At 34.2% G+C, this 26,101-nt stretch overlaps 1 protein-coding gene and 1 non-coding gene across 2 annotated transcripts in view; one reads left to right on the top strand and one right to left on the bottom strand.

The window, feature by feature from the left end:
* Nucleotides 1–20,104, top strand: part of LOC149787788 (DNA-binding protein RFX6-like) — a 66,957-nt gene extending 46,853 nt beyond the window's left edge. Inside the window, exons 6-19 of the mRNA XM_089975669.1 lie at nucleotides 571–598; nucleotides 4,942–5,046; nucleotides 5,979–6,056; nucleotides 7,015–7,128; nucleotides 7,510–7,559; nucleotides 10,905–11,005; nucleotides 12,341–12,399; nucleotides 13,337–13,481; nucleotides 14,985–15,079; nucleotides 15,588–15,705; nucleotides 16,919–17,041; nucleotides 17,355–17,459; nucleotides 18,292–18,873; nucleotides 19,366–20,104. Of these exons, the coding sequence (XP_089831795.1) occupies nucleotides 571–598; nucleotides 4,942–5,046; nucleotides 5,979–6,056; nucleotides 7,015–7,128; nucleotides 7,510–7,559; nucleotides 10,905–11,005; nucleotides 12,341–12,399; nucleotides 13,337–13,481; nucleotides 14,985–15,079; nucleotides 15,588–15,705; nucleotides 16,919–17,041; nucleotides 17,355–17,459; nucleotides 18,292–18,873; nucleotides 19,366–19,535 (1,873 nt within the window). The 3' untranslated portion in view covers nucleotides 19,536–20,104. The remainder of the gene's footprint in view (nucleotides 1–570; nucleotides 599–4,941; nucleotides 5,047–5,978; nucleotides 6,057–7,014; nucleotides 7,129–7,509; nucleotides 7,560–10,904; nucleotides 11,006–12,340; nucleotides 12,400–13,336; nucleotides 13,482–14,984; nucleotides 15,080–15,587; nucleotides 15,706–16,918; nucleotides 17,042–17,354; nucleotides 17,460–18,291; nucleotides 18,874–19,365) is intronic.
* Nucleotides 20,105–22,061: 1,957 nt separating this feature from the next.
* On the bottom strand, nucleotides 22,062–22,132 carry Trnag-gcc (transfer RNA glycine (anticodon GCC)). The gene has a single exon. It is a non-coding gene; the product is annotated as a tRNA-Gly (tRNA).
* Between the last annotated feature and the right edge of the window lie 3,969 nt (nucleotides 22,133–26,101).

The following is a 26,101-nucleotide window of genomic DNA, read 5'->3' as shown; positions in this document are numbered from 1 at the left end:
CACTGTGACTAAATGCTGCTTTCTTTATTCCCAAAACACACTATCGTAAAAATGAACCAGCAAAGGAACAGGTTGAAAATTGGGATGTCTGGCGTCATATGCAGCAATTTGTTTAATTTATATTAACAGAAAATTGGAAGCTCCGTCGCTTTCAATCGAAATCCTGTTGAGTCACGTAGCATAGTTGTATTTTTTGTCGCATTTAGTTATATTCCATATACTAGTTTTCATTATTGCAGTCAAAACTAACACGATTTAAGCATTTTACAAAAACGATGTGCTTTTTCTGGGCTAAATATATGCTAAATTTTTATCTGATATAAGTAAAAATTATTAATTACTGTTAATCATATCATGCAGCTTTCAATTCAGAAAAGTTTGAGTTACCTAAAGATTAAGTTTAAACGAAATTCAAACTATTTCTGCAATCGTTGATTTTCGCCTATGTTGAAAGTCGTTCTGAAGTCACTATAGTTTTTTTTTTTTTTTTTCTAAACATATTTTAATGTAGGCAGTCATTTCCATTTCACATCGCAATATCTTAATTTGACTTCCTTTTTTCATTCACAGATTTTCAGGGATTAAGATAAAGACAGAGGTATTTACTTTTTCATCTTTCCTAAACTCCTACAGTTCATTTTTGTGCTATTATGAGTAATACCTGCCATTACAAACCTAGCCGGAGATAAAACCTCCAACGTGATTCATTCAACAGATGGTTCTAAACAGCCCGGCTTGACAGGGGTTTGTCAATTGCTTAATGATTGATGGGCTGGATTTGTACCGCGGTTATGCAAATATATCACACAATAAACACTCTGGAGAGCAGCATACCTCTGCTGTCCTCGAGGCTATTGATTATCATATGAAATTTGATTTCTTTCCTTCGTGTAATTTCACACGCCGAGCTTTGATCAAACTCTCTATTTGCCCATATTTTTGTCTTCATGCAACGGAGCCTCGCGTCCTGTCAAGTTCGAATTACACGGTGCAAATATACAAAGACAAAGCCGGGTAGATTAGAGGTACTGATCAAATGATACTCCCTTTGTTGCGGCGCTGTACATGGTTCACCAGCAGACATTAAACACTGAAGAAATCTAGTTACTTCTAAACTAATTAGTTTCATGTATGTTCATTTTCCTTTGAACACATAAATGAGCTTTGTACATGGCAAACTTCATTACGCAAATCTGATTTAATTAATCTCAATCGACAATTAAGCAATGCCATTTATTTACAATCCATATGTATTCGATATGGCACGATCACTAACAATGTATTATCAGTTACTGTACAAAAGATGAATTACCTTGTTGTTATTGTTTTCTTCTCACATATACGATTAAATTTTGCATTGTAGATAACAAAAACATTGTATAGACAAATTTTCATATTCCCGTGTGTGGAACACGTTTGAGGGTAATATTTTAACGCACAAAGGAAACGTCACCTTAGGAACTCACTGATTTATGAACGAAATTGAACAATAACTCCAAACAGAAACATTGTCAACCCTTATATTTTAACATTAAAGATTTATAAAAAAAATAACCAAACAAACTGTACATATACTTTTGTTAAAGATACAAGCTATTGGAAAAATGAACTTTCGTGATAAATGGATACAATATATAATGTCAAAATCGACTTTGTGAATATCTGTAAAACAAAGGATAGATATACACGTACAAACCTGAAAATTTGCGTTGACTGTAGGGGATAAGTATAAACGTTATCTAGCAAGCTACCCAATCAGCAGTTTCGATGGATCTTGATGGCCATTCCATGTCAAATAATAATAATAATAATAATAATAATAAACTAATTATCAACTTCAAAAATAATATATTGCATTATATCAATATCCATAAATCAGTGTATATGCGTGAAAGAAACAAGTGAATCTAAAACGGAAGCAAATTTTTCTATGAAAATTTGATTTATGTTAAAAAAATGTTAGAAGCTCAAAAGTGGTTAGTTGATTTATACAGTGTCACTCCTAAAGAGAGAAATATTCTTATTCATTCTGACAAAACATTTTTTTTACAAAAAGGAAAGATCAAAAGATTTTCAGTTTAAATTTTTTAATTGCATTTAGTTACAAATAATAAAATTTAAAAAATGTACAGATGATTTAGATCAGTGCAACTTTGTAGCCAATCATACGAACTTGAAATTCATTGAATGTTTAAATGCAGCAGGGTGTACAATTTTGGGAATGAGTTGTGTGGTTGACTCCAGATTAATTTTAACTACAAGTTCAAATATATATATATATATATATATATATATATATATATATATATATATATATATATATATATATATATATATATATATATATATATATATAACTGCTATCCTACAGGAATTGAGTATTAGTTCTTTCCCATTAATCTATTGATAATTATTCCTATTTCTTTTATTTACGTAAATTAATTTTACGATAAACAAAATTAAAATTACAATCCTGCCGTTTATCCCGACATAAATATATGAATCAGAGAAAAATATACCGCAGGACAATGACGACTTTTCTCGCAGAAAGAGCCACGAATTCAAATTGTTTTGACTGATTTAGGGTTAGTTTTCCAAGCCTCGCCTCGTAATAGAGCATTATTTGTATTACAACGCAAAAGCTATTAAATCACAAAACACCGTATACATTCTCTCTCTCTCTCTCTCTCTCTCTCTCTCTCTCTCTCTCTCTCTCTATATATATATATATATATATATATATATATATATATATATATATATATATATATAATACTAATAATAATAATAATGTAAGAATACACAAAAATCTCAATTCGAACAGCTGTACACGTCGTTAGCCTCACCACGTATCACTGGGTGACTGTTATTTCAACGGTTAGAGCAATGCATGGCATTCTTCACTAAGGGCAACAAGGCCCTAGTCAAGGCTCGCTGTACAATCTCTACCTGGAAATCACACACTTCGTGGGAATTTCATCGCCGTGGAAAATAAATGTACTGACTGGATTAACACCGAAATTCAGCATTTGAAATACATACACGGTTTGCAACAGCCTTGATTCTTCATTCTCTACCATAAAGGCTGATTTAATTTGTTTTTGCCACTAATTACGATGAAAACAATAATTATCAAAATAAAACAAGTTTGATTTTTTTTTTAAAAAAATGGCATTCAATTCTTTATATAAGAATTTTGAACAGGGTGTAGCAAATGCAAACTATGTTTCATGACATTCCTTGTGTTAATTCTAACTCAGTCGAATTACAATTTGCAAATATCCTCGAGAAAATGATTTGATTGATAATTGAACATCTTTGGAGAATATCGACTGTTTCATTCCTAGTTAGTCTTACAACCGAACTCGAATTGTCGTCTGCACTTTAATGTAAAACAAGGAGACGGGCCATTTTCTAACTCACGTCAAAACTACGAAGCGGCTTTTGCTAACATAATGGATTAGTCAATGTATCTGATGCACGAAATATTTCTTTCACTATGGTTTAAAATTCATTTACAGCTACTTATTGCTAGATTACAAACTTAATGTTTGCAGAATAGCATCACATTGGGTGACATCCATACATATGTTTACAAGATGTTCACCTTCTTGTCTGTCTCTCGGAGATTATCCCACTCGTGACCTTGTATAGTTCTCTAGAACTTACAGTCTATTTAACCGGAATAATCTTACACAAAGCAGATAAATGATTGGAAAATAAATACTCCCAGGACGGTCGTATTTAGAGTCCGCATGAGTTGGACATGTGCTTGTCTAAGTTCGACATTCCTGAACGTTTAATCTTGAATCCGTTAGGTATTCGAGTTGGACACCTGCGGTTACAAACGGATGCTTTCTCAGTGAGTAATGAAATTATATCTCTTTGATCTTAAATCAAGAGAATGACAAAATTCCTGCAAAGGCATAAAGTGTCCGGCTTTTTTTTTAAATGGAGAATGGACACGACAAGAACCATCTGTCCCACTCCTTCATAGGCGCCAAAGCTTAAGCAGGCACCTTGTGGTGCTGAGAAGCCACCCTTTGCAAACACGTACGCACGCACATACAGTCACCACATTTTACAATGTTGACACAACAGCAGTATTATGTATATGTTTGGAGCCTGACATCATCACTTCGTACTGGATTTCGTGTCAATACTTTTTGTCGCTCATTGGAGTATTTATACTGAAGACTACGGTAAAGTATTCATCTATTTAGTTCCAAACCTTTTGGATCTTTTTTTGTGTACTGTCTTTATATCCAATAGTATAAGACTGACGGAAATTCCGAATAATGACTTACAGTGCAACGCGATTTTAATTTGAAAAGTAAATAAAACCAACAACTTTTCCCTTCCCGTAAATTGATTTCATACGGCTTAATAAACACACCACCAAAAAGACATATATGAGGATAAACATTGGTATTTTGTTTCTGCAATGTTCCATCAGCAAAACAAGATTACATATTTAAGGCATTAATGCTATAAAAAAAACATGAAATATATTTTGTAAGAATTACACATTAGATAACACGTATGTGTAAATAAGTAGATATTCGGCGTCTTTGCATCTTATTTTTATCAGACACTGCATTCATTTTAACAAAAAATTCTGTTAAAATGAAATTATTTTCTGGATGTAATTTTGTGTCTGTTTTTGAAATATTTTTTTATAAATAAATGATGTGAACTTCATAATAACACGGTTAAAATGTGTAAATATTTAAATCCATTGTAGTGTTTTTTTTAAATTATTACTTTGAAATGATTCAACAAACTTAATAAATAACAAAGCTTGAATTAACACATTGTGTCATATTATATTTTTAAATTACGTCAGGAAAACGATGAAAATCCAAAGAAACTTTGCAATCATTGTTATACGATTGACCGTCACAAGCCATAGCTCGGCCATGTGTTATTATTTCTTTGAAGGGTTCCAACAGAAAGTACTCTCTTAGTTCAAAAACAGGAACTCTGCTACCAGAATTTCCCGACTCGGACAACCTAATCCTACCTGATGATGTCAGTAAAGAAAAGGCGAGTTTTTTCATCGATACCAGTTATCTAATTAGTTGTTCTTTATCATTCCATTTAAACACCCAGTTGTGGATTAGTTTTGTATCTAAACCTGGAATAAATGTAACTCGCACGATGAATATTTCTCGCATAAGCAAAACTTCTATGATGTATCTGTAACAAGATAATAATTGTTTATTTCAGGTTTCCGTAGTCTTCCTTTTTAAAGCATGCGTTTTAATTTTTAAAGCTTTATTGATCTTGTACGAGTATAGTGCAAACAGGTTTTTATGTATGATTTTAATGGAACATATTTTTGCTGTTAAAACTTTCTTGAACACAAGAAATTGTATAATGGCATTGTTGACAAAATAAACTTTCCAATGCTAATGATAAGAACCGCCTTTGCTAATGAATACCGTCTGTACTCACTTATAAGGCAATCAAACTCCAAACAACAAAGATCATGAACTGCCGTAGCATAATGCGCATGCAGATCAGGGTCTATGTTGTTTGTTCTACTGATTAATCCTAACAAACTGCACAGACCCAGATCTGACAGGATATTATGCGGCGGCAGAACTGGTATGTACAGTTTGCAGTTGGATTTTACTTATAAGCGAGTATAGATGTTACTAATTAAGATTTTGTTCAACTATTGACCTAGGCAGGCGTGCAACTGCCTACCGATTAATTTGTTACTGATATCATCGCACACCAACTATATGTGTGTGTGTGTGTGTGTGTATATATATATATATATATATATATATATATATATATATATATATATATATATATATAGAGAGAGAGAGAGAGAGAGAGAGAGAGAGAGAGAGAGTTAAATTTCGTTGATGTTAAAAGTTAATTTGTAGTGTCAGTTACCAAAATGTCTTAATTAGCAGTTGTGTGACTTAATTCATTTACCAAAACGTACTGTGCTTAATTTCTAGATGACAACATTCATAATGATGTACCGCACTCATTGCCAGAGGATACTGGATACGGTCGTCAGTGCTAATTTTGAAGAGGTACGTTTATTTGTAAGATTTCAACTTACCTCTATACTCGTTTATAAGTCGACTCCAAATGCACACCGCACATACTCAAATGTGTCCTCGCATAATTCCCCGGAAGATATGGCTTCAAGAAATTTGTTAGAAGTAATCAGTAAAAACAAACAACATAGACCCTGTTCTGCCGGCTTTTTATGCGACAGCAGATCAGGGTTTATGGGGGGGGGGTTGGGGGGTTGTTGCTTTTTTGCAGTTAGACTCGATTTACAAAGGATTATAGACGGTAAGTAAGAAGAAATTAGAAAGAAAGAAATAGTGTCACTGTCCCAAACGACTATTGTGTGCGTCTCTGTCATGCATGTTAATGATAGTAGTTCAGTGGCTTAGCAAACGCCCAAGCAAGCACTGCATCTGCAGCGATGGTGGGGGTGTGGGGGTGAGCCCAGCCCAGTGGGAGCCCAAAATTACCATGAAACAACTTTTTGAGTTTACTGGGATGGGGCCCCAGAATTAAGTTTTGAGTATGTGGTTGGGGGATGGGGACAGAATTGTTTTTACTCTACTGTACTAGATTTAATGTGCATTTGATGCATAACCTATCTTAAAAGACAAAAGGATTCGCTCTTGATAGTAATTCAGTATTATCTACAAAACAGTCGCCCTTCTTTGTAATTCAGTGCAATCTAAAAAGCAGTTTGTAATTAATTCAGCATTATCTACAAAGCAGTCCCCCTCGTTTGTAATTCAGTAATCCGAAAAGCAGTCACCCTTGTTTGTAATTCAGTATGGCCTAAAAAGCAGTCGCCCTTGTTTGTAATTCAGTATGGCCTAAAAAGCAGTCGCCCTTGTTTGTAATTCAGTATGGCCTAAAAAGCAGTCGCCCTTGTACTGTTGCTTTGTTTGCGCATTGACAGCTGCTGAAGACCATTAAAAGAGTTTATTAATTTATTTCTTGTAATATCTCTATCCGCAGGTTCAGAACTTCCTGCTTCATTTCTGGCAGGGCATGCCAGAGCATCTTGTTGGGTTGATGAAAGCTGATATCGTGGCAGACGTGATAAGTTTCTGTGATTCCATCCTTTATCAGGTATAAATGATTTGATATAAGCCATATTTACTTGTTTTTCTTCAATAGGTCAGCACATCGAAGAAACAGTAAATCTACCTTATTGCATGTTGCGTAATGTTCCGTTTTGTTCTATAATGACCATTGTACACCAAAACAAATCGTACAGACAAATGAAGTGTCCATAGCATACTTAATTAAGCGTTTCTTCAATTGTGCTTATTCAAACGTCATAGAAAATAATCCTACACATTTATTATTAGACCAGTACAGTTTATGATCATAAGAGTTACCGTTCATGATCTGCTTTAATATCATTAATCTGATTAGACAATGTTAATATGGAAATGAACATTGTTACAGTATAAGTCTAATGATTAATGCAGGAATCTACTATTTCAGGTTTTGATAGATGTTTTGATTCCTTCATCAATCCAGGATATGCCAGACAGGTCAGTGATATGTATGTATGTATGTACGTATGTATGTATGTATGTATGTATGTATGTATGTATGTATGTATGTGTGTACTTATGCGTGCATGCATGCATGCGTATGTGTGTGTGTGTATATATATATATATATATATATATATATATATATATATATATATATATATATATATAGTTCTTGTCTTACTTTTCTCTCTTCAGTGTCTTACAGGTTTGTACATTCATTTTCTAAGCAAATGAAAATAGTATTAAATACTTGTTCACACAAGTTTTGGAAAGACAAGGCTATCTGTAGCTTATATCAGGAAGCTCTAAGTTATGATTCCTGTCAATCCATGAATCCAGTTTACATAATTGTGTTGACCCTATTTCAAAATCTTTGGACTCAGAAATAGGACCTAGATGACATGGGAGCATGGACAGTCAATATTGACAGTTTAGCTCTGAAACATTTATTTACATCAATGTGAAATGATAGTTGAGCCATGGTACGTACATCAACCAAAAAGTATAAATAATCTCTATGACAGATAGTAAAGTCGTCGTATGAAATAGCGGACATGGGGCATTGGAAACCCCAGGAAACTATTTTGACAACACTCCAGACAACATTCTTATATATTCCACCATCATCAGCATCCCAGGTGGCTAAAATTTGCCCATTCACTTAGAATTAGTCCCTATCTGTGTAATTGATGTTAGAAATCGTGGAGGTATCCTGTCAACAAAGGAACTCTCATCAAATTTACCACGAGAATCTCGTAATGACAGTCATGTGACCAGATAAGCTTCTCTTATCTGAGAGTTTCTGTCAAGGATTAAAAATTAATACCTTTCGAACGTGAAGATAAAACGATTCAATTTCAGTGCTTGTATTTGGTCAGCACAACAAAAGTGGTGTTTATCATACTCCTCAGTGAGTAATTGGGGGCGGAGGGACTATCTATTTTGCCAATATTCCGGACTATTCTTGAGACATAGGGACTTTAGCGTTTTGCCTTTTATTGGATTCTGAGAAAAGCAGCTTAAAAAGAATGTATTTACCTATGTTAATTCAATGACATTGGGTATACACTATTAATCAAGAAAGTATATAAAAACTGTTAACCCCCCAGCATGATCAGAAGGCACCCGTCTCTCAAGTCCATGCCGACATCATAGACGGCACTTTAATTTGCGATAATATTTTAAAATTATAAACTTATACAGAACCATTTGCAAGCAAACAGAAAATACATTTCAGAATCAACCGACTGCAATGTATAACAAATGCTTCCAAAACTTTATTTCTATTTACATTAGTTTTACCGGTAATGATGTATAGTTCGCTTCCTCCTTTGAAATTTGTGTAAATGATTTAACATTCTTTCGGAGTATTTATCTGACATCTACCTATAGTAAATACGTATAAAGTTAGGTTGATGTTAGACGAAAACTGTGCATACTCTGAATGTTATTTTCAAGTAGAAACTTATTTCCTAAATGAATTGACTGCTCGATTTTTATTACGCTGTAGCAGGACAATTGTAATTTAAATTTAAATTTAAATTTAAAGCAAAATAGGGTTGATATTCTGTATTCTTATGGACAATGGTGACTGAAACTTGAAAATGGTGAGCTGTTTATGTATTTATTGACAATATATTCTACACTTTGAATGTAGCTCGGAGGTTAAACGTGTTAGTACGCCAGGCGGCCACAAACACTGTCAACTTTTTGGCGTTTCTAATCGAACGGGTGTTTTTTTTAGTAACACGATCGCCATATTTGCATGGGTAAGTCTATGTTTCAAGAAATAGAGGTGATGTTATTAAATGTCTTTGATAATGAGTGATGTGGAAATATGAAAACGGCCTTACCATCCTTTGTTCGCGCGTTACCTTACCTTGTTCGCGCGTTACCTTACCTTGTTCGCGCGTTTCCTTACTTTTTCGCGCTTGTCATAGTCCACCCTGCATCTCAGTAACATGCGTTCCCTCACTTATTTACTGCGTTCTCTCACTTCTTTAATTAGTACTTCACCAATGTTGTTACTAAAAAAATTACTTAAATTTTGGAGTAACTTCTCTTTGAGTACGTGTATACAGGAGTTCCTCCTTTTTTGTTCCATGTGTTTTAGAAATATTAAAATTAGACATTGTTAATATTGTACGGAGAAGACACAGTTTGTAGTGAAATGCACTTTTCTACAGACCATAAAAGGACAGTGAGCAGTCTGCCTGATTGTTTACATCGAACACTTCCATTTGGTTTTAAACGACAGTAAGTTGACAGTGTTAGGGACCCACTAGCGACAATCAGGTTAAAATTATAAATTGATGAATGAAATGACTACGTTTTTTTTTGGCATTTTTATATCCTTGATGCCCTTTGTGTTTAAAATAGGTGGGGGGTGGGGGTGCAGAACAAACGGGAGGGTATGCTGACGCTAAAGTTACCTGTCTCTGATATTGGAACGCCAGTTTAGGCTGGATACGAGCAAAATTATCTAGCTGGCTGTATTTGACACTTTTCAATTATTTTGTATACCAGTTGTATTTCGTAAAGCAATTTAGAGCAAAATCGATTATAGCTGCGTAGATAGCATTACCCAGCCTATCACCAGTCATGGCCATATAAATATCGAAAATACAGTATCGTTTTGTGTTTGTCAAGAAACTCTGCCCACATTGGTTCGTAAAAGCTTCTATTACCGTATATACTCGCTTATACGTCCAAATGCAAATTGCACAGACCCAGATATGACATTTGAATAATGCGCCCGAAGATCTGGGCGTATTAGTAGTAATCAATAGAACAAACAACACAGATCCTGATCTGCCGGCGCGTTATGCGACGGCAGATTAGGATCTGTGTTGTTTGTAGTGGGACTCTGCTTACAGACGAGTATAGAGGGCATGACCTATGTAACTACAAGAAGTCATCCTACAGTCAATGAAGCAATCGGAAACCTCGGCTTTTTTCCTACATGAATAAACATTAAACTTATTTGATAAAGTGGATCATTGGGGGGGGGGGGGATTCTTTGTTATTTGTTTCAAATCAAACCTTCTTTAGAATAACGACCACTGAACTGAGCTTGCATATAAACGCTGATGAAGCGTTGTAGTAGATTTTTCCTATTGTTATATGATTAGTTAAAATTCTGTCCAATTTAAATAATCGTTTCGGAACAACATGTATGTTGAACCAGTGCTTTTTGCAACCTACTTTTAATAATTTGCAGATATTAGCAGCGCTATGCAATGCTCTAGCAACAACATTGGCAATCAATTATTTGTAACCCGGCTCTGCGTATATTTATGATAAGTACTATTTTGTAATAAAATTGTTCATTATTTTCAGCCTAAGTGTGGAAATTAGGGTTTTTGCAAAGAAACTTCCTTTCTGGATAGAAACTTCCATGGAGACTGTTCCAGAACATCTTAAAGATAGAAAACTTAACGGTGAGTACATGTATATTATTATATTTCCACATATTTCACTATTTCCCGTTTGTGGCTTTTGGAAATGCTTCGATGACATCATTTATTTCTTCACCGTTTTCCGTCTTTAAGAAACAATCGATCAAACTCACAAGAATCTTATATGTTTCGTAGAGAATGATCCAATTACCGCACACCATTTGAAGCTTGAAACCGTGAAACGGAAACAAACAGAGTGGAGATAAACGAATCTAATGTGGACTCCTGTTTTTCTAACACTCGTCATAAATCTGTATGAAGGAAAGGAGTCCCATTCTGTTCGCGTAATACATTATTAAATAGAAAACCCATGACATTTAAAATCTGTTTGTAAAGATGATCTCTCTATTCTTACAGTGCACTCTGTACGGTACCTTTAGGCTTTGTCTATAATATTTGTTACCAGGCCTCAATTTAACCAATACACGTCTGAAGTCTAGACATGAGATATTTGATTGGTCAATTTTAAGCCAGACTTTTATTTCAGCCAATCAAATCGCAAGATTCCAGACTTAACTTGAAGACGAGTCTTAAGCTCTTTTGGTGAAATTCAGACTGATGCAATTTTTTACTTTTGCAAAAAGACTAATCAGTGGTCCCTATTTATTTCTTGTAATTTTAATATTGTGGTTTTATTTGCCTGGATAATTATGTATTATACTTTCATTTAAGTTGTAAAGACCTTCATACAATGTACAAAGAGACATCATTATATGCTCAATTAACTTTTTCATATTTATATGCTCAACATAATTTGGAATATTAATCTGGGGACTGTGTTCACAGAGCAAACGCATCCTATTTAAACACATTGTACTCTTGCCAAATCAGACTATTCAAGTTATATGCATACATTATAAAGTAGCTTGTTTAAAATTTTGCCATGGGCTGAATTACGGGTATCACTTACCTAAGGATCTCTCCAAAGAAAGATTAATACAAGGAATCGAATTACAATTGCCTTTAGATAACTAGCTTAGAATTGGGAAAACATGTCAATTAAAGCCTCAGTGAGACTTCCAGGTGATTAAAATTTGCAATCATCTCCTTACACATTTTCAACAAACCATTTAAGGGTTTATATCGTTAATTTTGGTAAACAAAGATGAAAGAGTTCGGAAGTTAGCAACATTGCTATGACGTGGAAACGCTCTTGTGCTGTTATCAAAGTTTAGTACCAAAGGATCAAGTATTTTACATCAAGACTATAAGTTCACAACAACTTGACAGGTTTTATATTACTACCGTATTTCTTGTAATTTTAATATTTTAGTTGCATATGTGTATTTAATTATTTATTATACTCTCTCATTTCAGTTGTAAAGACCTTTATACAAAGTATAAAGAGGCAAATAAATTTTGTTCACCTGGCCCAGGTAAGCAACTTTTTGTTTAAATCATTCTCAGTTATTTGTGAAACTCGCCTGTACTTCCAACAAAGAAACGAGCCAACGAAGTAAAGAAGGTATTCAATATTATTCAGAATAAGTAGTTATTTTTATTTTAAAAATACAATTCTTATTTCGCCTAGTAACAATACAGCTCTTTTATTCTCACAGTAGTGGAGAGAGCCTAAGTATTTTGAATAATGTATTGCTAAGTATCTAATGTAATAGAAAACATTTTCCAATGGAAGATGTATTCATACTTACTCTAGTATAAACAGAGACAAACTTTATGATATTTAAAGCCACATTGAACGCAACAGAGTTTACTCCATCAGTCACTCCCCATAAAGGTATAAAAATATTCAAAATATATGTGCCATAAGTGAAAGCTTTGATAAGCAAATATTTTGTATAAAGGTTCTTAAATTACTTATTCGACGAATTAACTAATAACAAAATACTGATTCGACGAATTAATTGTTGTATTTTGTCTTCAATTGCTTGATTTCAGTGCAATATTACCTCATTAAACGTTCATGCTGGATCAACAACCATTTTTGGGGGGTATTTTTTGTTGTTGGGGTGTGTGTGTGTGTGTCCTGGGCAGTAATGCGAGCTATGAAGTTTAGCCCATATGACGGTGGCAATGATGACTACGTAATCACCATAATTTTAAAAACACGTACAAAACCTTGTAATCCATGAAAATAACAGAATTAAAAAGAAGAAAAAACAAACAACAAAACAATATCATGCTTAGTAAATCATATTAAATTGTAAACCTTCCACCAGGAGTCAGTAGGACCATCGCTACAGCATGCCCCTCCACTATTGCCAGCAAGACCTAAAATAATATATTAACGAATAAGCTTATGCAAATAACTCAGTAAAAGATTTTGGAAGAATTGTTCTGTTTCTTCCTCAGACTGCTAGAACAGTCCTTCTTAACCACGAAAATATCACGCAGATGCTCGACGACCTTGGGAAGATCGACTTCCGTGAAATCTGCTGCCAAGCTGGCTTCATGGAACCTGAAACAGCATCACGATGTAGAGGCCATATCTGTGATGGTAAGTATATATTATGGTTAATTAGCTTTGTCGTGGCGTCCTGCGATCGTCACGTGTTGTCCATCATCTTTCATCTATCAATACTGGATGTGTTACTGACTATAATTACCCGGATGTGCTTCAATCAAGATTTGGGAATTGTTCAACTATGAGCAATATATGTGCGTATGAATGAGACGACATCGCATTAGATAAGCAGAGCATGTTACCATTCTGTACGAATTTCGTACTTTTTAAATTTGAGTCAAGGTATTAATTTATCGAAACGTTTTGACAAGTGCGAATATACTGGGATTTAACCATATCAATATAGGTGATTGCACATAGTTAGAAAAATGTTTAAGTTATTTACACTCATTAGAATGTAGTCCCAAAACAATTTATTGAAACTGGATACATATGCTTATATGAGAATATAAATATAATATATACAACAACTAAGATTAGTTAGTAACCTTTTTGAGATGCTGTTGTATGCGTTTATCAACGTGCTTTGGAGCAAAGATTATGCCATGCACAATGAACACTACACAACAATTGCCAGGTGAGCGATATAAGGCTTATATTAGTCCTTCTGCAAATGTTCTTGGTCATATGCAGACGTTTCCCAATGCAAAGTTTGGTGTAATACCGTTTATACTCGCTCATAGGTCGAGTTCAACCACAAACAACAAAGATCACGATCTGCCGTAGCATAAAGCACATGCAGATCAGGGTTTATGCTGTTTGTTCTACTGATTACTCCTAACAAATTGCACAGACCCAGATCTGCCGTCGCACTTTGCGATACACATAAATATAGATATCTAATTCCCAAGATATGCTGTAAACATTCAGCCAGATTGGATAATGCAATAATGTATACACAGTCAAACCCAGATATCGAGTCTTTGATTATGATATATTTGCAAAAGTTTAATAGAATAACTTTTGTGCATTTAACAATATTCGTCAAGTATGTAAAGATCAATTCTCAAAATTTCGGTATGTGACTTAGTGTGTTCTTATGGTTGAGCGATCGAAATACATTGTTGTGAATATGGGACAATATTTCACCCACAGTGTCATACGAAATTCTAAAATAGTAAGCAAATTTATGGTAAAGAACTTCAGTAATCCTCTGGAAAAGACGTGTGTATTAGAAGAAAACAACTGTATAAGAATGTATAATAATCTGTTCATCCGATATGGAATTCCTCGTCAACACCCCTTCCCCCAAAAGAAAACCCACGACCAAACAAACAAAGAAATATTTATTCTTGCCGCAAAGTGTAATCGATGCAATCTAAACAGGGAAATAGTTTACTCTATGTGTGTGTGTGTGTGTGTGTGTGTGTGTGTGTGTGTAACATACTGCATGGTTGTGACCCTCTCACATCGTTTAACTTGATTAAGTATGAAAAAATGCAAAATCTTACAAAAAAAAATTCGCATATGCAGCTGAATTTACTTTTCCTAAATAATAGCTTGAAGATTTACAAATTAGTGTTCCTGTCGTTTCAGTTTTTGAAGAATTTCAGACACTTTTGAGCAAGCAGGCACCTATTGAAGGGTATACAGAATGGCTGGACAACGTTATTGATAAATGTGTATTACAGGTAAGCCAGTCTATTTAATTTTTTGTTCCTATTGAAGGGTATACGGAGTGGCTGGACAACGTTATTGAAAATGTGTAAATTAGTAGTTTTAATTGCCTTGTTACTCATGTTGACAATTTTTAGGTCATTATTCTTTACCTAGTTACATTTGATTTTAAGCATTTATTTTAGATTGGAGAGCATAATTATTCAATGTACTGACATTAACTTTTCACAAAATAATGTACTTAAACCATTTGAAATTTATATTTCTTATTGATTATGTATGCGAGTCAATGGTATTACAATGCCAATAATTCTTTTCTTTCTTTGTATTCAAGTCAGTATCGTCTATATATTTAACATCTGGCTCAGATCGAGAAATTGTATTTTGAAGATAAAACTTCTTGTATTCTTGTTCAAATCTGATGGATTATTTCATTTTTGCTTTATGTTTTCATTGTTAGAAAGAAATTTTATTTCAATGTTTTTAATAAATATGACAACCTTCTGCCTAATTTATCTTTAGCCAAGCAAAGACAAGAAAAGTCGACAAAAAGAGAAAGCGGCGGAATTCCTTTTGCAATGGGCCGCATTTGGATCTCTCTTGTTGCGAGACTTGACGCTTCATAATGCGAAATCATTCGGTAATTAACATTTGTCAAATAAGTTGCGAGCATAATTTCTTTTCTTTTCGTTCGGTCTATACATGCATTATTTGAACTGTACAAAGAATTAGGAGTACGTATCTTACGTTAATGAAGCAACAGAGGGAGGCGAAGAAGGTTACAGGAGAACGTTTTCACCCTTTATTACTACAATAACACCATAACATGGGTTACAGCATCTGCGGAGATTCGAACCCAGGTGTGCGGGTAAACGGCATCCATCGCCTTACTTGCTCGCACCAGCTCATATACCATGAAGACTATGCACATATCATCAAAAATGATGCTACAGAGTCGGTGGTACATGCACTCGTGCGTAGCAGACATACTCGGATGTCAATCTAGTAATAAAGTCTCATCTAACTATACAGTCGTTCCTGATTCCTACGACATAAATCAAGGTATATGGAATTAATTATGGAGAATATACCCCAAACAAAACGGAAAATGCCATCTGTCTGGTATAAACAGTCGTTTTAGTTGCTCTCACGTCTTCTGTACAACAATAAATGGCGATTCCTTAGGGATTAGACATATAGAACAAAAGTGTTAGATATTTTATATGACACTTATAAGATTTATCCTGCATGTAGTTTGCATTTTAGAATGAATAAATTCCTTGTACCACTGTTAAATTTCAAACTGTATATTACCTAAATATACATTCTTACTTACAAGTTTTTCAACTATTCATACATACCAGGTTTGCGCAAATTACATTTTATACTATATGAAACAGCACGATTGACACATATCCGCATATATATATATATATATATATATATATATATATATATATATATATATATATATATATATATATATATATATATATATATATATATATATATATGTGTGTGTGTGTGTGTGTGTGTACTTGTCATGGTATTTCCACCTGTTCGGCATGGATATAAACGTTTTCAGGTTTTTTTCACCCAACATACATGTATATAAACTTCTTCAGGGTCTTCTTTCCATCTCATACGCATGTATTTAAACATTTTTCAGGGTCTTTCCGCCTGATTTACATGTATAAAAACTTTTGTCAGGGTCTGTCCACCTGACTTACATGTATACAAACTTTTGTCAGGGTCTTTCCACCTGATTTACATGCATAAAAACTTTTTTCAGGGTCTTTCCACCTGATTTACATGTCTTTCCACCTGATTTACATGTATAAAAACTTTTTCAGGGTCTTTCCACCTTATCCACATGATGTTTGATGAGTACGTGTTTCTTGTAATGGAAACACAACAAGAACAGGAACTTGAAAAGGAGCTCCAACAAACTGTACAAAAACACATGAAAAATGCTGGTGGGTTGTAAAATGTTATATTCTCACATAATATATCTCTTAATCCCACATAACATGGCTCATATTTCTTATATAAAATTAATCATATTCTCTATTCCGCAACATGATAAGCGTCAAGAGGATATAAACAATAATGACTCAATGCAATATGTATGTGTATACATAATTTACAATTAGCATCTATTTCAAGTAGTCAGTTACAATTCATACCAGTTTAAAAATCACCCTATCTGTATCTAATGTAAGAATGTAAATGTATATCAACATGCTTCTCATCTTGCACAAAAAAAAGACTGAATATTATTTATTTCAGAGGAAATAAAAATGCAGCCTAAGATAAGAAATGCATCTGGCAAATCACAGATTTCTCCGAAATCTAAGAAACGAAAGCATGGAGACGACCAATTCGACAGCAATGGTATGCATGTATAGGCTTGGCGACATACATCATATGAAGTTTGCTAAGATTTTATCAAAATATTCTAAAATATTAGGAAGCATTGGAAATAATCATCAAGCTTTATTTAATTTTTCTTCAGTAATTAAACAAGATACATTAATTACAATATTAATATTTTTGACCAATGCCATCATAAATTATTTATTAGCAGAATTATATAACATGTGTATTATTTTAATATTCCTTTTGGGGAGGGGGGTTTCTGAAGTAGCAGCATCTATTAATCCAATTGCATAGTCTATTAAATATCTAACGAACACGGACAGAACATAACAAAGTGCTTTAGCACGCGCAAATTTACTTAAATATTAAACCTTTCGACTGAACGCTTAGGAATTTCATTGGCATAATTGTTCGGGCGGTATTAATTGTGTAATACGGTAAGGGGGTGGGGGAGTTTTAGATACACGAAATGTACTTTGCCTCGTTAGAGAAGAGCAAATAGTATATTTGATGTTTATAAACAAAGTTACATACTAGTCTATTTGCATATTATTCATGTTTTCCTCTCTCATATTTATTTTATATTTACAAACGTATATGCATCAGTACATTACTCTAATTACTTATAATTGCAGAGAGTAAGACACGTTTGCGATTTTTCAAATGAAAGTTCAAATTACAAAGCGACTTAAAATGACAAGAAGTGAAATCCTAACTAGTGAAAATTCGAAACAATGCGATAATGTTTCAAACTTTTGATAAAAACAGAGGCTGAAAATGATAATATCTATTAAACTCTCAATCGCTAAAGCTGACTGCCTCGTACTGGATATCATATTTATTCCAGATGAAGCAGAAACCACTATCATGGTGGATGAAAAACATCCAAACGCCCATGTAGACGTAGCTCCAATGAATGGAACCGCCTTTTCGCGTCCAGCACCATCCAACAATCGAGGCAACAATGATCACTTTTCATTGAATCTGAGCACTGAGGATTCTGTCAGGTCCGGAGGCCTTGGTCAAGGTCTTCCACTGTCTCCTCTCAAACCCTTCCAGGCCTATAATAACAGTTCATACGATCGACCGACATACATTCCTCAGCTTGGACCGTATTCAGATTATGTGAACTCAGGACCATCTCTTGCCCCACCCAGGATTTCTACTTACCCCGAGACACAGACAATTTCAAGTGTTGGACTGTCATCCAACCTGTCCCAAGTGAACGGAAACTATTGGTCAGACAACAGGGGGCATCACTCATTTTCAGATCACTACAGTCCTTACGCATTCAATAAAATGTCAGCAACATATGACGGCTATAACAAGAGTTCCTTCTTGAGTCGTGGACCGTACCATGATTCCATGAACAAGTCTGCCTTCGACGCATCAAGGGGATACTATCGAAGTTCACATGATAACTTTCAAGGTAAGTATTCCAGATAATTTATCGACGTATTCCTCTCAACAATCGTATGTCTGCTAAGTGGAAAAGGATCTTTGTTCAAAAGCACCGATGAAGAATGATCAAATTTACCAGAAATAAACAAATGCCTATAAAACTGTTATTACATGTAGGCTGATTTACGTTCTGGTTCTTCTGGATCTATCCATGATCTTAACGTGTTTCTTGTTGTCTTTTTGTTGCAGTATGTGGGTTATAGAAAAGAGTTATTTCCAGGAACAAAAAGAGATATGTGTTATAACTGCTCATAGTTCCGAATATATTTTTATATTTTTAACTGAAAATAATATCATTATTATCAAACAAATTAGGAGACATTTTTTTCCTTGACATTAGGAAATAAGATTCTTGCCTTACAAAGAAATACAAAATATATCAATCACTTCTAAATAATTACTTGGTTTTGCTTTCTGCTTGGTTCAAACTCTTTTATTAAATTCATTTCGTTTGACTTAGCATCTTTGCCTGTGGGAACATATGGTGGAAATTTCATGGACGTTTCTCCGAATCCAGCACAATACTGCCGACAGGATGGTGTATTCTACCAAGACGAAGTATACCCGTGTGGAATGGCATCCTCTTTTTCATCCTTTGGAAAACCTTACCTGACAGCTCCATTTAGATGACCAAGGAGAAGACAACTCTGTTAGACTAGTACTTAAATTATGCACACAATAATTGCAGTATAGTTGACAAACTCCATACTTGTTCAAATGCAGTTGTGCCGTTCACTGCAAGTATTAAGCCAATCATATGTTTTAAAGCTATTTTATGGGGAAAAGATACATAAAACTATTTGTGTTTACCAACATCCCCAAAAATGGAAACAAAATTGCTACAACTCTGAATAAAATAGAAAATTAAATGTGTAGGTAAATGTGAAAAGATAACTTGATCCAAGAAAAATGGATAGGTCTATTTTGACTGTGGTGGGGGAACTGTTATAATTCTGTTTATGTGGAAGACTTGTTTGGTGCTCTTTCCATCACATCTGCATAATAATCCTGTAAAGACTGCTTCTTGTGACGGAAGAATTGGAATGTCACCGTTAATTCCGGTTTACAGTTTTGTTCTTTAATTCGTAAGACGGAAAAGACGTCTACTACTCGATTCGAATCGCAAAAAAAAGTTTTGAAGATTAAAATGCGAGAATTTCCACCTAAAAAACAGTGACGAGAATATATGTCTATAAATCCAATTTATATATAAATCTAATATTTATTAATCGTTATCATTGAAACAAATTACTCCTACATTTGCTGGTACATCTGTCAAGACGTTTGAAACATCTTGTTTGGCATATCAATAAGGTAATACAATATCTAGCTACGATGGAAGTAACGTTTTGGCTACATAGTTTCATCTAATTTTAACTTCCATGGACCAGACCATGGGCTTTGATTTACGTACTGTTAAAATATGCTTGACTTGTACACGTAATATGCATGATATTCATAATGGATTTTCACGACTTCAGTCATAATGAAGAATGTGAGGGTAACTCTGAACGCATTAAGTAAATCTATTTTAAAGCTAGAAGAATACGTTTTGACGAATTTAGTCTCGCTAGATCAAGGATATTAATGTTTTCTGTGTCTTCGTGGTTAATTGCTCTAACGTTAAGGAAATAGTGACTGAATATGGAAAAAACTGTTTAAACCAATAATGACGGAAAATAAACGTACTATAGTGCAATAACGAACTTGCCGACTAATTATCGACAATTTCAGGACACGTTTAACAACTGGAACATCAAAGTAATATTAATAATAAAAGATAATAATCCCTGTTCTCCTTTTCCTTTATGTAAACGCACTTTACTGGCTACTGGAATGAGCGTCATATATATATATATATATATATATATATATATATATATATATATATATATATATATATATATATATATATATATATATATGATTATAAGCATTACCAAAATGTTTAAAATCAACTACATACATAGATACATACATACATACATACATACATACATACATGCATGCATACATACATACATACATACATACATACATACATACGTACATACATACATACATACATACATGTATTGCCCGATGCAAACACAGTTTCCTGGCTACGGGAATGAGTATATATATATATATATATATATATATATATATATATATATATATATATATATATATATATATATATATATATGCAACCATTCACAATAATGCATCAAGGAAGATTAGAAAATACACGCATATAATTATGGCGGTAACCCCCTCCATACCTTTTAGCCCACCCCCACCCACCCCTTTTTTGTTTCTTCTTCTGTTGGTCAGAATATCTTCATGTAGGATTTGGAGTAAGTTTTTTTTTTAATAGTCTTTTTACGACCAAGAGGCATTATTTACAGCATAGCAGAGTGATACAAGAATCTCACAAATGATTCTGGAAAAAATTGCATTTTGATAACTTCACGGGCGATCATGTTGTCCGGGTGATCTAGGCGCTCGCTTTTACAGATTATTCGCACATCATCCATTAGCTACGATGCCGTTGCCTCTATGGTTCCAAATGAGGCAGGAATGTCCTTAAATGGGTGGAAAAAAAACAATAGTCTACCCTCGGTCAGCGTGATTGCGTTTCGGGTCGACCAGCGTGGGTATCTGAGAAAATATGCAGATAGCTTCTTATAGGTAGGTGGCTGTTCTCGGGTTTCTTCTACACCAAATAAATTGGGCGCTTTGTAAAAACACAGCATGTACTAAAAATGTTATTAAACCATACAAAACCAATCAGGAGCGAGCAACTGTTTGCAGAGGGGGTGAAAGAAATTTCAGCGACTTCCTATTGTCAGTCCTGGAGAAAATGAATTTGCAATATTCTATTATAAATAAAGCATTAATTGTCCTATGACGATATATGCATACAATAAATGTACGGAGATGAAATTAAAATAAAAGGAATTATCACTGCTTAGTTACAAGAAGCAAGAGACAGCTTTTGTGATATGAGATATGGCTAAAACTAAGAATATGTTTACTCGTTTTGCACAAGTCTGTTTTGTCAGGTAATTGAATGAAAAATAAACGAATTGTAATAAATATTCTCATTGTAGCAAAACCAAATACTTTAAAAGTTTAATAATAATAATTGGAAGAAGAAAAAAAAGCAAAAATTGCATCGGCCGGGAATCGAACCCGGGCCGCCCGCGTGGCAGGCGAGCATTCTACCACTGAACCACCGATGCTCTGTTATTTAAGGCTCTAAAAGACACTCCGTGGCTTAATCTGTGTTATTAGAATGTTACGTAATACATGTCCAGAGAAGCAGTTCTGAACAAATAAATGCAGTGTAGTAGTACAATTATTCCGAAAAAATCAGCCCCCAGACATTTGCTGCTACTAAGGGACGACTATTGACCGCCCATTTACATCATTACAAGTTTGTGGGCTCAGGCCCGGCCCTAGGATGTGCGGGGCCCAAGGCAGCACCAAGGCAGCAAGCGATGAGCGGGGCCCCAAGCAAAAAAGTTGCATTGTGGAGTTGATTTCCTGAAAATGTGGGGCCCAAGGCGGTTGCCTTGTTCGCCTTGCCCTAGGGCTGGTCCTGTGTGGGCTGACTTATCGCCTACAGTACAGTAGCGCATCTAATTTGGGAGGGGGCACTATAGAGAGAGAGAGAGAGAGAGAGAGAGAGATTTCAGATATGCAGGGCCGACAAGATGGGGGAGGAAGGCGACCGGGGATATATCCCCGGGGCCTGGGCCGAACAACACTTTTCAATTTTAGAAAAGAAAGTTTTTGCTTGAATAAGAACCAGGAGAGGCCCGGGTGTTTCATTCTCCAGGGCCGGTGAACGCTCTCTAAGGCCCTGCAGATACGCGATAAAGTCTTTAACACATAAAGGCTCATTTTATATATGCTAGTTACTCCACGTATAAACCTTCCTCAAATTTTAAAAAGAATTTCACAAATGAAAAAAAATAATGTATTTCACATATATGAAATAACATTTTGGTAAAATTAACCATTTATTTCTCATAAGTGGAAAACTGTATATATAGTTTATCTTACAAGTGTTTCAGTAAGTGGAAAAGACAAAAAGGCACGATGGTCTGCCATTTTGTGCAGGTCGATTGAGATATATCAGGGATATGTTTATGTATATCGTTATTATTGTAAACAGTAGATGGCACCATGGGTGTCCGCAGAATATATATATATATATATATATATATATATATATATATATATATATATATATATATATATATATATATATATATATATATATATATATATATATATATTTGTGGGGGGGGGGGCAAAGCAAATGTGTTATTTATATACTGCACAATATTTATTTTTTTAAAGTCCAGGACGGATGCAACAGCGCCCCTTCGAACCTTCCCTTTTGCGAACGGCCATAGGTTGGTTTGTGGTGTTCAAGGTCACAAGATGCGAGGCACTTTGCCTATATGGTTCGGTCACTACAGTTGAAGTTCCCAGTACCTGAAATTCGTTGTGCAATTTTGTTATTAAGCAGCATGTTCCTTGTACTAGAGAAAGAGGCGTATCACTGATCTAGAGGCAAATAACTACCATAGCATCTAGAATGGACCAGGAAAGAAGGGCCTGTTGTTTTTGTTTCTGTTTTTGAAGAGTTACCTCCCATGACATGACTATGATGGTGTCAATCTCTGAAAAAATGACAAAAGCTGAATAATATTTTGTTTCTTACTTTATTATTAATATTTTTGCACTAATGATAATAATAATAATAATAATAATAATAATAACATTTCGCTTTCAATACATATTGTAACGCAAAGCAGAAATATAAACTATGATCTGAGAAACGAAGCATTAGAAAACACATTTTAATTTTAGTGACAGGAAGAGTGCTTATCGTATTCGTTATACTAATCGTGTATTTTATTGAAAAGAGTACTCTTAAACGTTGTATTAATCCTGGACGAAGTTCCCTTTTATTAAAATTGATATTTACTACAAGTGCGTGCAGTATGTAGTGGTGCACATTGTTGCTCCACGTGATGTAAATGTACCCAATTCAGTATGAACAAAGCACGCTCTGACGGACGCCACTGACAAATTGACATTCCGGCCCAATACTAACTTATTTTCTCGTGTTGATGAGGGCATTTAGAAACGGCAATTTCAGGTGACTGAAGATGTCAATCTCAGATCTGTGAACGCATCTGGTTATGGCAGTTTTAGATTGTAATGAAGGTGTTGTTCTCAGATCGTTGAAGGTATTTGGTTAGGAAAGTTTTAGTGGCTATAATGGTGTTAATTTCAGATCGGTGCAGAATTAAATTATTCAATCTATATTTTTGGTACACAAAAACAAGCGTCCTTTTTACAGAAATTTCTGTTCAAGCAAAATTACCATTTTAATTGTTTTCGCAAAATAATTTATTTTTGCCGCAAACAAAATCTAATATTTTTCACAAATAAATTGTACTTGACGCGAGGAAAATAATTTCCGTGACAAATTAAATTATTTCCTCCCCACATAAACTTATTACTGTGTCCCCGCTGACTTATTTATCTTGTCCGCGCCAAATAATTACTGCCACGATTTTCTCCGAGAATTAAACTATTAAATTATATTCACCGCGAAAAAATTATTACCGTTTTGAGTGAAACAATTTCAATGAAAATATATCTGCCATATGAAAATGTCACTGATCTTGAATATGTATACATTTGACCTTTGACTTCTCTCCCATTGATCATAGAGCAGAAAGACAAAATATAGTACCAATCTTATATTTGGGTGCTGTAAGCACAAACAATTATCATGTTTGGTGAATTTATACCATACGGTTTAGTAAGAAAATGAGTTCTAAAGAGACAAACTAACGGACAGACGGATGGGATATATTACAACACATTTCATGACGGAGATTATACAACAACAACTACTGCTGCCACCGCTGCTGCTACTAATACTACAACTACTTCTGCAACAACAACACCAACAACTACTTCTAATACCTACTGCTGCTGTTGCTACAGCAACACCAACAACTACTACTGCTGCTGCTGCTACAACAACAACAACAACTACCACTGCTATTACTACTTATAATAATAATAATAATAATAATAATAATAATAATAATAATAATAATAATAAGTATGATAATAGGAGCTACTTAAGTGGCTCATTATCGCAAATTCCAAAAGTTTTTATTGCATACCCCTACCCCCATCATGCCTTCCATTACCCCAATAACCAAATACTCGACCTTTACCCCCCACAATGACTAAGGGTCATAATGAAAACTACGTCACATGTATGATGCGTCTTACTGCCATCTCTGCATGCATACAGTTTGATCAAAGATATTTTGAAACCGTTATTGTCTTATGTTACGTGTTTAGGCTCGAATAAACAGTAACACAGTAACACAAGAAAGAGTGAAAACAACAAGCTTTAAAAAATATAATTTATTTTCATGAAAAAAATTATGGAAAAATGAAAAAATATGAACTTACGGTTTTAAGAACCAAATCCAAAAATATTCCAAGAATAATCCACGAATAAAATTTTACAAGTCCTAATAATAAATTGTTCAAATGATTACAAGTCCCGACGAAGAATCCAAGATGGAAGACAATGACGTATGCGGTAACCTATAGTGTTGAGGTCGATAGTACCTTGTAAAAAAACAAGAAATATCGCTTCGGTTTTGGAAATCTGAATAAATTTTTTATAAGAGCTGTCTTTGTTCAAGAATCTCATATGAGCACACGTATTTTCCAGTGAAAAAATGATTAATCCTTTTGAATCCAAGTAATTTGAAATAACTCCAATCAACACAACACCTTTCAGTTGAAAGGAAAAAGCCCAAATGTGTTTACTTCTCTAATAATTTGGTTTAAAACTTGAATTTTACGCCCCGGATAAGGGTCATGTGGTCATGTTTACATATAAAAAAAAATCACATAGCCCCTGTATGTATTTGATAAGACCCAATCATTTTAATCTGAGAAATAAAAAAAAATTAAAAAAAAAATACATCTTAAACCACATAGTCCCATCATGACCTCGACAAGAACCAATCATTTTAAAATAAAAATGGAATTTATTTACGTGGTTGCTACCAATTTTGAATCAAGGTCAGGATCTAGAAGGTAAAAGGTGAAAGATAAAAAAATACAATGATAAAAACATTCTGAAACATTTT

The sequence above is a fragment of the Sinohyriopsis cumingii genome, chromosome 11 (genome assembly GCF_028554795.1).
Source record: "Sinohyriopsis cumingii isolate HCF-2022 chromosome 11, ASM2855479v2, whole genome shotgun sequence".
NCBI lineage: Eukaryota > Metazoa > Mollusca > Bivalvia > Unionida > Unionidae > Sinohyriopsis > Sinohyriopsis cumingii.
This window is presented reverse-complemented; position numbering and strand designations above follow the sequence as displayed.